The following is a 13,690-nucleotide window of genomic DNA, read 5'->3' as shown; positions in this document are numbered from 1 at the left end:
GAAACTTGTATTATAAATGAATTAAAGTGATCAAGTGAAAGAAAATATTATTGCTATAAATGGTAGATATATTTTTATTATAGTATATTTAGTATACACAATTTATAATTAATTTAATTATATAAAATAATAGGTAAATTCTTAGGTAAATTATGGTGTATATCTTGATTTAAATAAGAAAAAACACTCAAATATGCCATTAAGTTTGATAAAAGACTTACTTATGTCATTCATTAAACGTTTGATCCATCTATGTCATTGCTATTTGAAAAAAGACTTATTCATGTCATTAGCTTTCACTCCAATTTTACAATACCATTTTTTTTATCTCAAAAAAATCCCAAACAACTTTTGACACCTCAATAGAATACCAAGAACAGATGAAGAACAACAAGAACTCCTAAATTTTTAACTTCTTCAAATTCTTTGAAAATCACCTCAATAGCAATAATTATAAAATAATATATCAAGTGTAATGGTTTATAATAGGAATGGTTTTTTTTTTTAATTAGATTTTGGTGCAAGGTAATCATTATGGTTAAAAGAAAATAGTCACCAATATAAATGCAAAATATATATCATTTAATATACTCATTCCATTTTTTAAACAAACATTTACGATCTCCATCCACTTATAAATGTCATGGTTTTTTTTTTTTGAATCAAACAATAAAAAATTTAACCAACATTCTAAGATATGTTTCTTTATAATATTGATATGCAAAATATTGCAATTTATAGTACGTTTTTCATAATTTTTTAATATCTAATTTTTTTTTCTAAAATATCGAAATAATGTGATTTAATTTAATTTTAAAAATTGATTAAATTAACTTTTTAAAAATGCAACATAACAATTAAAAGTTGACCGAAAGTATATAAAAGTAAAGAGAGAGAAAATCTACCCTCATGAATTAAAACGAAACTGAAGAAGAAAAAAATTCTTTTTCAATAGTGATAAAGTACCACTCCTAACAAATTAGCATCAAAATATAATAAGTCAACCAAAAAACGTAACTGAAGAAAGAGAAAAATATTTTTACGATAATAATTGTATAAATGGTGATTGTACTAAATAAGATAGAAAACAAAAGAATTAAAAAATAATTAAAAAAACGTATCCAATTACAATTGTGATGATATAACATAATTTAAGTGGAATGAAATGTGAAGTGAAAATGCTCTTTCCCTTCATCACATTGCTACTATATATCAAGCATATGACATTTCTCTATCTTTGTTCAAACAGTCTTGAAACAAAAAGACGCAAGATCAGTGAAGAGTAATATTTTTGCATAGTAAAACAGCAATTACACATCCACACGTCCATGTATTGTGTATTTAGTAAACACAGATATATACATTGTTTGAGCATTTCAACCGCGGAAAATATCTAGTCAAAGGATCAGTCAGTGATCAAAGCAGATAATATCTATGGGGATGATAAAATGACTAAGTGATAAGCATCACTAAAGATATTGCAAATTGGGCGTTTTCATTGAAACTCGCTGATAGGATCGATAACGTTTTTGGTTTAGATAAAACAACCACGACTGAAGAAAGAGAAAAATATTTTTGCAATAATAATTGTATAAATGGTGTGATTGTATTAAATAAGAAAGAAAACAAAAGAATATTCAATTTTTTTAAAAAAAAATGTATCCAATTATAATTGTGATGGTATAGTCATAATTCAAGTGGAATGAAATGTGAAGTGACAAAATGCTATTCCCCTTCAGTACATATCAAGCATATGACATTTCTCTATCTTTGGGCACACTTAGTAGAAACTTAAATTTGTTCAGACAGTGTTGACTGAAAATGATGAAAAATCAGTGAAGAGTAGTATTTTTGCGTAGTAAAACAGCAATTACACATCCACACGTCCATGTAAATGTGTATGCATTAAACACAGATATACAGCAATTAACTGAGCTATTCAACCGTGGAAAATATCTAGTCGAAGGATCAGTCAGTGATCAAAGCAGATAATATCTATGGGGATGATAAAATGACTAAGTGCAATGGACATGAGCATTATAACTTGCCCAACCTCGAAATTGCATGACAATATACAGCTTCAATCCAAGTGGGAGGGATGGGCTTGCATTATGGTTGTCCTAGAAATGTTAAAATGGCCATTTCTACTGACTTCTTTATTGCAGAAGACATAACTGGATATGCGACTATGACTGAAATGTAGTGTGTCCATCTATTTAGGTGCTAGCGTTATTGGGCAGATTGAGAATGCAACACATCGAGCAGCTTTTGCCAGCATGAACCGCTCATTTTCTGTCAATGGCCTCTCAATCACCTTCATAATATTTGCGTCCTAATTCAAATTTGTCAGGTAAAGAGACATATGCTACATCATTAGTAAAAAAGAATGTCCCGTTCTCTTGTGCTAATCGGAGAAGGATACAAAATTTAACTGACCTTCTTTTGCTGTGGTATCAAAGGCCTGACACTGGCAACATCACCAACAACAATTACATTATTGAGATTTCCCCTTTCATCTCTTTCAGTTGGTGAATTGGCTGAATGCCTCCAGTTTCCACTAATTATGTACTTGTATAGGTACCTGATAAACAAATATAATACTTCATACACAACAAAATATACCATACAGTAAAAACAGGAAAATCAATATTAATATCCACAAAGGTACAGCAAAAACAATCATCAAAAGAATGGAAAAAAGTATGACAAAAAGATAGTTCAATAATCCACACTTAAGAAGGAAATCATTATAAAAGCTTGACAATCGCGATGACATGTATGAGGCAAAACTTACTTTCCCTGTGAAAGTCTAACTTCAGCCTCAAATCTTGGACCACCTTTGTGGACTGCCTGAATTGGTTCTTTCCAGTTATCTGTAAAATCTCCAACCAGGTAGACATCCTCCCCCTGTTCAAAAATGTGATACAAAGAGATACGTACAAGTAAATACCCCAATTTAAAAATGCATATGGAAGCAGAAAACAGTGTGACACAGAGTATGCAACATCCATTCCAACAATCAGCTTTGACCATTGAGGAAAAAGGTCAAGAAAAGAGTGCAACATAAAATCTGGGTTCAGTTACACTGCTGTTTTTCTTATACATACAAGCATCTGAGGACATCACCAACAAGCACACAGAGATGATACAGTTGATTACCTCATGCCCATTCCATACAAATGTTATGGCATGCGTTGCAGGCCCATCATGTGCACCTTTTTCAACCATAGCTATGAGATCCCATGTTGCCCAGGCAATGGCTGGTCTGCAACCCATATGTTTTGGATTAAGTAAATCAAGAATGTTCACCGTAAGAAAGGCTAATCAAACAAGAGATAAGACAGGGATCATGACTGTGAGCTAAATAAGATGTTATGGCTTCATATGCGAAATGATAACAGCAAACTTTCAAAATAATGATATTTTGCATACATCATTATACACCAACTGTCTTCCTAACATATATTTCACTCTCTAACTGATGTTGCACCTGTGTCGGATTCTCCAAAAATAAACTAAATTTGGAGGGTCTGACACGCATCCATCACCATTTTTAAGGAGTCCAAGTACCATTTCTTCCAACACTCACCTGCTCATGTGTGTACCTAGAATCCAAAGAAACGCGAGTACAATTTTTTTAATTCTGCCCATTGATGGCTTAGGGCAAGGCAAATGAAGCCTTTAGCTTAAGCACCCAAATACTAAAGGCCCCATAAATATGAGGTATTGTATTATTATATATAACATATAATTTATGTATATATTAACAAAAAAATGTCAATTTTTAATGTTTGTTATAATTTGGTAGAGGTTATACCATCATTAGGCGAGTAAATAACATATCTTCCCTTATTAAATTAAGTAGTATAATTACCTTCTTATCAAATCTAATTTTTCTTCCTGTGCATATAGTTTATTCTTTTCATGTTTATGATGATTCCCCAAGGCAAGTGTCGCAAAAGGTTCAAAACAGAGTGGATAATGAGCTCACCCCCAAAAAAGAGAAAAACTTCCCTTGCTTTGTTTTTGCTCCGCTCGTGCGTGGCACTCCTTGCTCGCGGAGTGGCATACCGATAAAAGAAAAGCCTTATGACAACTTCATTAGTTTTACATCTACCCTTTTCCACTTGAATACCAGACTTTTATATATGAGAGAGTTTGATATCATGACGTACACCTAACCTATAGATCACATATTGCGCTCTCACCACTAAATTAAAACCATGTTGCCTTGTTTTGTATATCATTATCATATTGATTTTTACAATTTATCTTTTTGAGAAAAACTAGATGGATTTTAGATATATTTTCGTATTAGGACATCAAATCTGTTGACCCGCCCCTGATTATGTCCTTGGTAACGTGATATGCATGCAAGTACTTATCCAGTCAAGAAGTAAAGAATGGAACTGAAGATACGAGAATTGGGAGAAGAACCTGTCAGGCTTGCATAAATGCAACCCAGTGACAAAATTATAGGCTGCATGAAGGGAAGTATCTGTCATCCAATGAAGGTAAGCTACTACACAAGCAGGGGATCTATCAAAACCAGTTGTACAAGTCACGTAGACTTTGTGGTTTTTCTTTAATAAGCGTAAAAGAAGACCAACACAAAATGGAAGTTTCTTTCTCATGTCAAATGAATCTCCTTCCCTGCAAAAGAAATTAATATGCAGAAGGAATAAGATCATGCTCCTTAATTGTAATCTCAATATGTAAAGAAGATTGTGATAAATGAAACAGGCAAATGCTAGAACATCTGAAGAGCTAATGGTGCATCTATACAGGCATCACCATCACATTTCCAGTACAACAAAATGATAAGACTTCTCTTAAAGAAGTAAAAAGATAAGAGAACTCAGGGGGGCCTGCTAAGGTACTGGATGTATATAGCAGATTGTTAGCTCATTGACGAAACTTACAATTCAAAAAGTAAACTATTTTATTACCTTATGGGATAGTTGATCATAAGGATATTAAACCTTTGGCACGATTCATTGATTATGTCGGCATTAATTCCCCAATTTTCAGCCTCGATCCCACTCTGAAAATTCACCACAGCAGTGATCCCCTGATGCAGATATTCATTGGGTTAGTTGTAAGTAAATGAACAAGAAACAATTATCCTGATGCAGATGTCTGGGTTAGTGTGAGCAAATGAGCAAGAAAGAATTAGTTCTGCAAAGGAACACTGCATAATGGTAAGAAAAAGGTAGGCACAAATGTGTCTCTACACTCGTATTAAGATAAACACAAAAGACGTTCTCAGCACATCCATCAGCATTCCAGTTTCCAAAGTTTTTGCTTCTCATTTATTATTGATTTTAGAATCAACTACCCGTGTCCCTATTTGTATAATCAAACTCGCTTATATTTGTCAAATATGGTCTTGGCTCTTGGCCTCCATCAAGAAACTGTCTTCATGCTGCAATTGAAACGTAGGACAACCATACATATTCATGAGAACCACAACTGCAGGTCATTTGCAGGCTGAGTTCACCATATAAAACCATTGATGTACTTTCGTTATATATACACTCATTGTTTCTCTTTGACCTGCTACTATGATTGGTTAAAGATAGTCAGGATACTCTCAGTTCTATCAGATGGTGTGCAAACCAAAATTCTATATGGATTGGAAAATCTAGAGATGAACAAGACACGATTCTCAGTATATCAGTTGTATATACTCATGAAATAGGAAGGGAAAAATAAATTATTTCAAGCCACAATTGCATAGCTGCACCACATCTGTACTGTATACTTCATGAAATAGAAAGGGAAAAATAGTGTATGTTCAACCCATAAAAGCAAGTATAGCCTCACCACATCTGACAGAATTTCCACATCAGATTCCTTTTGTATGCACGATCCCACATATATTTGCTCAGTAATCTGGCAAAGGACACAAGCAATGTACTTCAGAACCAAGCAACAGAAGAGTAGCTTCTTGAGAATAAAACATACCACAGCAGTGGATTAAAATGGTGTTCAGCAAAATTGAAAAGCATAGAATTCCTGGAGCTGTTAACTTTATCTCAAGCAGTTGAATACTAATCATTTGAGTAAAGGAAAGGTTCTACACAGAAAAATCTGAATGTCACACCTTGTTGTAGCGCATACCAAGATCATGGTTGTAATACAGTTCTCCCTTTGAACGATCCAACGCCTTTACGTATTCTTCCAGTGGGAAATTCCCATGCGCCCATTCAGAATCTATCATGTCTTTCTCAGAAAATATGTTGATAATTGGGCTAAATGGTAACCAGGGGGTACCGTTCAGATTTCCTTGTTGCCTGATTGGATCTCCATTACTCAGAACATTCCATCCATTTAATGTTAATAACTTTGGGGAAAATACTACAAATCCAGAGTTCCCACTGCCCTCACATGACGTTCGCAAGTTGGAGGCAAGTAAATTTTTGTTCCATGTAGCAATGGAAACACGACCTCTATTATACAGAATATCAATATCATCCATAAGATATAGCTGGTGGATAGGAAATGGAAAAGAGGGTCTCTCAAGAACCAGGCTACAAGGCCCTGCGTTCTCATTCATCATCTTCCTGCAGAAACCATAGTAAAATACAGTACACTTATTGAAACATCCCACTACTTCAGTCGGAAATGTACTCTATAGCCTAAAATTGGTATAATTTTTACGTTTCATACTCTGTATCGCCAAAGTCATTGATCTCAATAAGCCCCCCAGTTGAAGAGTCACTGGCCTTTTTCAATGTATCACCAACCATTATTATTCTTGATTTCTCAGCATTCCCCTACAAATAACACTTGCACAAACTAAGAGATTCCTTCATAACAACAAATTTCAATAGAAAATGCGAAAATCTACCAAGATCCAGGTGCGTACAATGACACAGACAAAACAGTTTGTATAAACTTGCAGTGAAGGGCTTAAGTATGACGGTAGAAACGGATAATTGCATATTGTAAAATCACAGCTATTCAAATGTAAGGATTTTAATTGCGAAAACATACTAACCCCTTTCTTAAGAGCATGAACGAACACTTTGCCATCAACAGAGAGAGCGAAGCGAATACCCAGCGGTTTTACAAGTGTAACCATATACTCATTCAAATTCATGTTGAAAGGTGAATCAGAAGATGAAGACATAGCAGAAATCGGCCGATATTGTCGTCGTTTAACTGCCGAACTAGCTGTAAGCCGTGCATCATTGAAGCACAACTCTACTCCCCAAAATGAGGAGAAAACCACACATTTCTGCAACTTATCCGAAGAAGAAGAGAAGTTAGCATCGTTGAAAACCCTGCAATTCGGAAGTTGTAGTGAACACATTTTCAAAGAACAATGTGATTGATTGTAGCAAGAAGTAGTATAATTTGTGTGCATAAAGATGTGAGTAAGTTCTAGAGACATGGAAGAAGATGATTATATACTGAAGAAGAAGAAGAAATGGCGTTGATTGGAGCTAAGAGTTGAGAGGCAGAGGCCATTGCGCACATTACCCGCAAAGACACGTGCCTCTCCTCACCTTTTCTATTTGGGTGCAACCAACTTTCTGTTTCACACAATCTACAAATATCAATCAATTTTAATTCCTCTATTCCATTTACGTCGCACCTTTTTTATTACAATATTCAAATATATCAATGTAAATCTTTGTTATGATTTAGAATATCAATTTATAAATATATGAAGTTCATTTCAAATAAATTAAATTATTTGACTTTCAAAAAAATTAGCCAGAGAATAGTATTATTTGGATTTGTGATGGTAAGTTTAATTAATTTGTTTTTGGTTAGAAATGCATTATTATACTATTCTTACATCTTTGTGAACAAGTGTCCAATCAAACAAATAGCTTGCAATCAATTTACAAGTCATTTTGCAAGCAAATTTCTGCAATAAAGTTAACAATAGGTGGGCATAATATGGTTTAAACCAAAAAAATTGATCGAATCAATTTTTTTTTTTAATTTCTGTTTTGATTTTTTGGTTATTTTGATCGTTTTGGTTTTGAATTTTAATATTTCAATTTTTCTGTTTGATTTTTGGTTTTTTAAATTTAATATTTCGATTAACCAAAAACCGAAATTATATGTGTATATTTGTTATTTGTTACCCCATTCCCAGCCAGCCCAATAGCCCAACTTAAAATATTCTCAGCCCAACTCCCCAAGCCCAACTTTCCTAATCCAATGATCCAAATTCCTATCCCTAAAATCTAAATTGATATACGCTAAGTTGCTAACACCAAACGCTGGTAATGCTACCACACAGCAGTCAGCACGCTGACCTCTCCTCAGTCCTCTCCTCGCCGCCCGTAACTCGTCACTCGTCAGTCGTAGGCTCCTAGCATACGCTGGTCTCTCCTCAGTCCTCTCCTCGCTGCCCGACGCCTGTAACTCACGACTCGCGTCGCTCGAAAGTACATTGCTCGCAAGTTGCAACTCGAAAGTCAAAGGTCAGTGCTCAATCCTTATAAGTTATAACTCATAGATTCTATCTCCGTCTCTGCTCTAATACTCTTCCTTTAGGTATATTTCATTTTATAATAGGAGCTCATCGAAATTCGAATCTTAAAAATGAGTATTGACTAGGTTATACTAATGCTTTAGATTGGTAAAAATATAGAAAAAACTAGGATTAGATGGGGTCCTTAGTGAAGCACTAGTTAAGGTAAAGGGAGGATACATCTTTTTGTTTTTGTGCTATACAATTTTATATGACCATATACATGGATGTAAATTAAGTTGTGCATGCCAAAAATCCAATAATTAGGAAAAATTGTACTTGAAATATTTATAAATGTTAAGTAAGTTGTAGAAAAATAGAGATTAAGGCTGTGATTATGCAGAGCAAATCAGCAAGTAATGCATAACATAAAATTGATGTCTAAATTCTTACCTAAAAGTAAATACATTAAATCAACTCAAATTGATGAAAAATTTGTCTTCAATTCGATTTTAAATTAGAAAACCTATTTAGCTTATGTTCTTATATCTCGTCTTAAAACTTCAGTCTTAGGCTCTTAAGTCTTAGCTTCATCTAGATATCTATATATATGTATATTCAATTTCAAGTGTTTATGATATATGGGTAAATAATGATACATCCAGTTAACTGTTATGTTCTCCAAGCCCTGTAAACAAACCAACAAAACTTGTAAATCCTTAGGACAATCATGACCGTTTATCAAATAATGGACAACTGAGATTTAACTAAGTGATCACTCACCATGCAACAAATATACACAGAAGAAGATTTCTAAATGCAACAGAATCAAAATATGATCATTCCTTATGCTATATATTGTAATGTATAATGTCCTTTCGAATTTTGTTCTCCTTGTTTGTTTCACTTTTTTATAGATGACACAAACTGTAAGTAAGGGAAGTGAAAGTGGAGCTTTAAATGAGAGCATACCTTATACCTCATCTCCCAATGAGGTTGTAGTTGATGTTGATACTTCAAAGAAAGGAAAAACCATGAAACCTAGAGCTAATTGTTGGAAGCATTTTGACAAGTTCACCGATGAAAAAGGAGCTAGTAAGCCAAATGCAAGTATTGTGCAAAACCTTATGCAGCGTCTACATCATCTAATGGTACGTCATCAATGAATACTCATATGAGAACATGTACTAAATTTTCTCGTGACACCGTAGATAAAGGTCAAAATCTAATTAATTTTCTACTATCTTCAACGGAAGCAAAGGAAGGGGTTATGAGCACTTGGAAATTTGACCAAGCACAAAGTAGAAAAGCTTTAGACAAAATGATAATTGTTGACGAGCTACCATTTAGTTTTGTTGAGAAAGAGAATTTTAAAAACTTCATGAGAGTTACAGTGCCGCAATTTCATATTCCTTCTCGTAGAACCGTGACGAGAGATTCTAATGAACTGTACCTTGAAGAAAGAAAACTTTTGAAGAAGGTTTTCAAAGAAGCACGTTCAAGAGTTTGTTTTACGACAGATACTTGGACCTCTATACAAAAAATCAACTACATGTGTTTGACAACCCATTTTATAGATAGACATTGGATTTTGCATAAAAGAATAATAAATTTTTGTCCAATTTCTAGTCATAAGGGCGTGGATATGGCGGCTTGCATTACTTATTGTTTGCTTGAATGGGGTTTGGATAATGTGTTTGCTATTACAGTTGATAATGCTAGTTCTAATGATGTTACTGTGAAAAAAATGTCTAAAAAATTGAGCAATTGGGGAACTAACATTATGGATGGTGAACATATTCATGTGAGGTGTATGGCACATATCCTTAATCTTATTGTGAAAGATAGGTTGAAGGAAATTGGTAAGTCTGTAAAGCTAGTGAGACAAGCCGTGAAATACATTAAACAATCTCCCGCAAGACTTAGAAAGTTTAAAGAAAATTATGAATCTGAATTGATAACTTGTAAGAAATCATGATGTTTAGATGTTCCTACTAGGTGGAACTCTACATATTCGATGCTTGATATAGCACAACATTTTGAGCTTGCATTTGAAAGATATAGTTTTTAAGATATTGAATACTTGAATCATCTTCGTACCTTTGGTTCTGATTCTTTTGAAAACAAAGATGAAACTAGTGTTGAAGACGGAACTAGTGTTGAAGATGAAACTAGTGTTGATGATGGAACTACTTCAAATATTCTTTCAAGTGTTGACTGGAAAAATGTGAGATCAATGGTGAATTTCTTGAAACTTTTTATTTACTTACTTTGAAGGTCTCTGGTTCTAATTATGTCACTAGCAATACAAACTTAGTTGAAATTGCTGAACTTAATCTTATTTTGAAAGAGATGATGACAAATGAAGATTGTAATTTGAAAGATATGGCAGAAAGTATGAATGAAAAGTTCAAAAAGTATTGGGGTGAACCACAAAAAATGAACAAGATGATCTTTATTTCATCTGTATTGGATCCCCGTAACAAGCTTGATTATGTTCCATTTGCAATTGTGGATATGTTTGGAAAAGAAGTTGGGGAAAAGCTATGTTCAGAAGTGAAAAAATACATGAACAAACTGTTTGAATATTATGTCAAGAAATCCCCAAAAACTCTTTACAAGTACCATCTTCACCCACTTCATCTGACAATTCATCAAGTATATCTAGTGTGGGTGGTTGTGCCAACTTTGTAAATAGAGGAAGAATGAGAACGAAACAACAATTTTAGAAGCATAAAGAAGTTAGTGGAAGTTCAGGTAATAAATCGGAATTGGAAAGATATCTTGTTGAAGATATTGAGCCAGATAGTGATGACTTTGAGTATATTAATGTGGTGGAAAGTTGATGAGCCGAGATTTCCTATTCCCGCGGAGATGGTTCGTGTTGTGTTAGTCTTTCCTATTTCAACTGTCGCATCAGAATGTGCATTCAGCACAGGAGGTCGTGTTCTTGATCCCTTTAGGAGTTCATTAACTCCTAAAATTGTGCAATCTCTTATTTGTGTTCAAGATTGGCTTAGAAGTGAGTCTTTTCCAATCAATATTGAGGAAGATTTAGAGTATCTTGAACAACTTAAACTGGGTAAGAATTTGATATTTGTATTAATTATATTGAATATAATTTTGTTACTTGTGTTTCTTAACAACTAACAAATTCTTTCATATTTTTGTAGATTTTGCTTGTAGTGGGACCGAACCTAGTATAATTGATATATAGTTGCAGCTTGTAAGTTCAACTATCAACTAGTGATGTGTGGTAACGAGTAAGTAAAGAACTTATTTGCATAACTTGCTTGATAGTTTTATATATTTTATTATAAAATGTAGATCATTTGTCTATAGAGTTCTATTTTCTCGCAGGCCCATCAATGTTTTGTTATTTTCTTTGTTGCAATCTATTGGTACTTGGGAGCTATTATAATGGAGGTTGCAACAATGTTTTGTTGATTTTCTAAATCTTTTTGTTGCTGCAAATTGCAATGAATCAGATAATGATGAGTTTAGTTTGTAACTAACTCTATTTTAAGGATGGGCACAAGTTTGTTGAACTTTGTAGTGTTGTTGTCTTGACTTTTCATAGTCTTTTTAATCTTATGCGTTATGCTCAATGCGTTTATGCATTAGTTAGCTGACTTTGATCAATTCTGTAAAACCTTGCTCGGGTGGAAACTTGTAGATACTAGTAATATTAAAGATAAACTATTTGTAAGGTGTTCATTCAAATGTGTATTTTGTGCAGGGAGGTACAGATGAAATGTCTTATGTTACCTATTTTTTCCTATGTAGGCGATAAATGATAATGCACAAACTCCTAATGATCAAGATAGAGGTACAGATGAAGTCAGGAAGAACAAAATATTGATCACTTTGTTAATTAATTTTTAGAGATGTTTGATAGAGACTTTATTTATGTAGTTTAGCTTTTGGCTTTTAAGTCCCTTAAAAAAACTTATTCAATTGCTCCTAATATATAAATTTGTTAGACAAGAAGTACTAAAGTCCACCTGTTAATTAAATTTGGTTAAACCAAAATCGAACCGAACCGAAATTATAATAACCGAACTAAACCAAATTTATTTTGATTTGATTTGGTTTCACATGTGACCAAATCAAAAACCGAAAAACTGAACCGATATTTTATGAACCGAACCGAACCGACCGAACGCCCAACCCTACTTACAAGTAGCTTTCTAAACTATTTATGTTCTATAAATATGAAATTATTTCAGTTCATTTGTAATTCAATTTAAAGTTGAATAATATATGAGCCTCTTTTTACATGTTTTTTTTATATATTTATTTTATATTCTTTATTTCATGACAGGTGGAGTGTGCATCAACCAGTTTGATTTTTTGCATAATTGTGCAAGTTTATTGGTTTTTGGTTTTTCGATATGTTAAACCAATAACAAATCAATAAGATCTTTTTATTGATTTTTGTCCTTAAAGGTTCGGTTTCTGTTGAACCAGGAAATACTTGTAAAATGAATCTATGACTTCGCTAAAAAATTAACGCGACTAGACAATAATTGTAACAATCCTAAAAAAATCGAATAGATAAATACTTAAGATGATTTATTATTATTTAAAAATCTGAAATTTTAAGGGCATAATGGTCATTACACGCATTGATTAAGATAAATCAGATTTTTGTATTAATTTAATTAAATCCTATTTTGACTAAGTCTTGAATTTAGTCTCCTAATTCTAATAACTCTCTCCCTCACGCTTCTCAACTCTTTCTCATGTTCTCAATCTCTCTCTCTCACATAATTCTGCCAAACACAACAAAAAATAGAAAATACATCAAAAGTTCTTCACACTTGAAGAACTCACAAGAATTTTTAAGTGCAAGACAAAGTAATCAAAACGTCAAGACTAAGAGAGGTTCGTCGAGTGAGGTATACGTTGAAGTAAATTGGGCGTGGTTTGGAGGAGTATCTTGGTAGAAGCTTCACACTTGAACAACATCAAAAGGTATGAGTTTCTCTCCTGGAATTCTTTCTGCAAGAGTATTTTCCTTCGAACGATTCTCAAGTCTTGAAAACTAAGGTTGTTCCCCTTTGTATGTCCTGGTCATTAGCTCCCAAACGAATTCGTAGGATGGTATGTTGTGCTGCTAGATTTAGGCATGAATGATATATTTATATTAATTGTGAACATGTTTATGTGATGGAAATTACGAAAAAAACAATATTCAAAGTGTGATCGGAAAGTTGGTGTGTGTGTGTGTGTGCATGTGGGCAGTGGCTT

General features: G+C 33.5%; 1 protein-coding gene and 1 long non-coding RNA gene across 6 annotated transcripts; one reads left to right on the top strand and one right to left on the bottom strand.

Moving 5' to 3' along the window:
- Positions 1 to 1,784: 1,784 nt before the first annotated feature.
- Positions 1,785 to 7,544, bottom strand: LOC107007359 (phosphoglucan phosphatase LSF1, chloroplastic). Of its 2 annotated transcripts, none has more exons than XM_015205953.2 (10): positions 7,004 to 7,544; positions 6,664 to 6,779; positions 6,107 to 6,566; positions 5,827 to 5,895; positions 4,950 to 5,071; positions 4,438 to 4,653; positions 3,160 to 3,265; positions 2,795 to 2,907; positions 2,437 to 2,581; positions 1,785 to 2,332 (listed from the first exon to the last, which is right to left on the bottom strand). In XM_015205953.2, exons 1-10 carry the CDS (start codon positions 7,397 to 7,399, stop codon positions 2,213 to 2,215), a joined length of 1,863 nt encoding a protein of 620 aa, XP_015061439.1. In that variant the 5' UTR covers positions 7,400 to 7,544; the 3' UTR covers positions 1,785 to 2,212. The 2 variants fall into 2 exon arrangements, with proteins under 2 accessions (XP_015061439.1, XP_015061440.1); XM_015205954.2 differs by having other exon boundaries at positions 6,673 to 6,779; positions 7,004 to 7,492.
- A 675-nt stretch (positions 7,545 to 8,219) lies between these two features.
- On the top strand, positions 8,220 to 12,715 carry LOC107007378. 4 transcript variants are annotated; one of them, XR_003575669.1, is made up of 4 exons: positions 8,222 to 8,447; positions 9,355 to 11,519; positions 11,611 to 11,700; positions 12,224 to 12,427. It is a non-coding gene; the product is annotated as an uncharacterized LOC107007378 (long non-coding RNA). The 4 variants fall into 4 exon arrangements; XR_003575671.1 differs by having other exon boundaries at positions 8,220 to 11,519; positions 12,177 to 12,715; XR_003575670.1 differs by lacking the exon at positions 12,224 to 12,427 and adding an exon at positions 11,798 to 12,154 and having other exon boundaries at positions 8,220 to 11,519.
- The last annotated feature ends 975 nt before the right edge of the window (positions 12,716 to 13,690 follow it).

The sequence above is a fragment of the Solanum pennellii genome, chromosome 12 (assembly GCF_001406875.1).
Source record: "Solanum pennellii chromosome 12, SPENNV200".
Classification (NCBI taxonomy): Eukaryota; Viridiplantae; Streptophyta; class Magnoliopsida; order Solanales; family Solanaceae; genus Solanum; species Solanum pennellii.
This window is presented reverse-complemented; position numbering and strand designations above follow the sequence as displayed.

Coding starts and splice junctions, on each gene's coding strand:
- LOC107007359 (XM_015205953.2), bottom strand. CDS start 7,399: ATGTCTCTAGAACTTACTCACATCTTTATGCACACAAATTATACTACT. Junction 5,896..6,106: donor TTGGTATGCGCTACAACAAG/GTGTGACATTCA, acceptor GTCCTTTGCCAG/ATTACTGAGCAAATATATGT. Junction 2,582..2,794: donor GTTAGACTTTCACAGGGAAA/GTAAGTTTTGCC, acceptor TTTGTTTATCAG/GTACCTATACAAGTACATAA.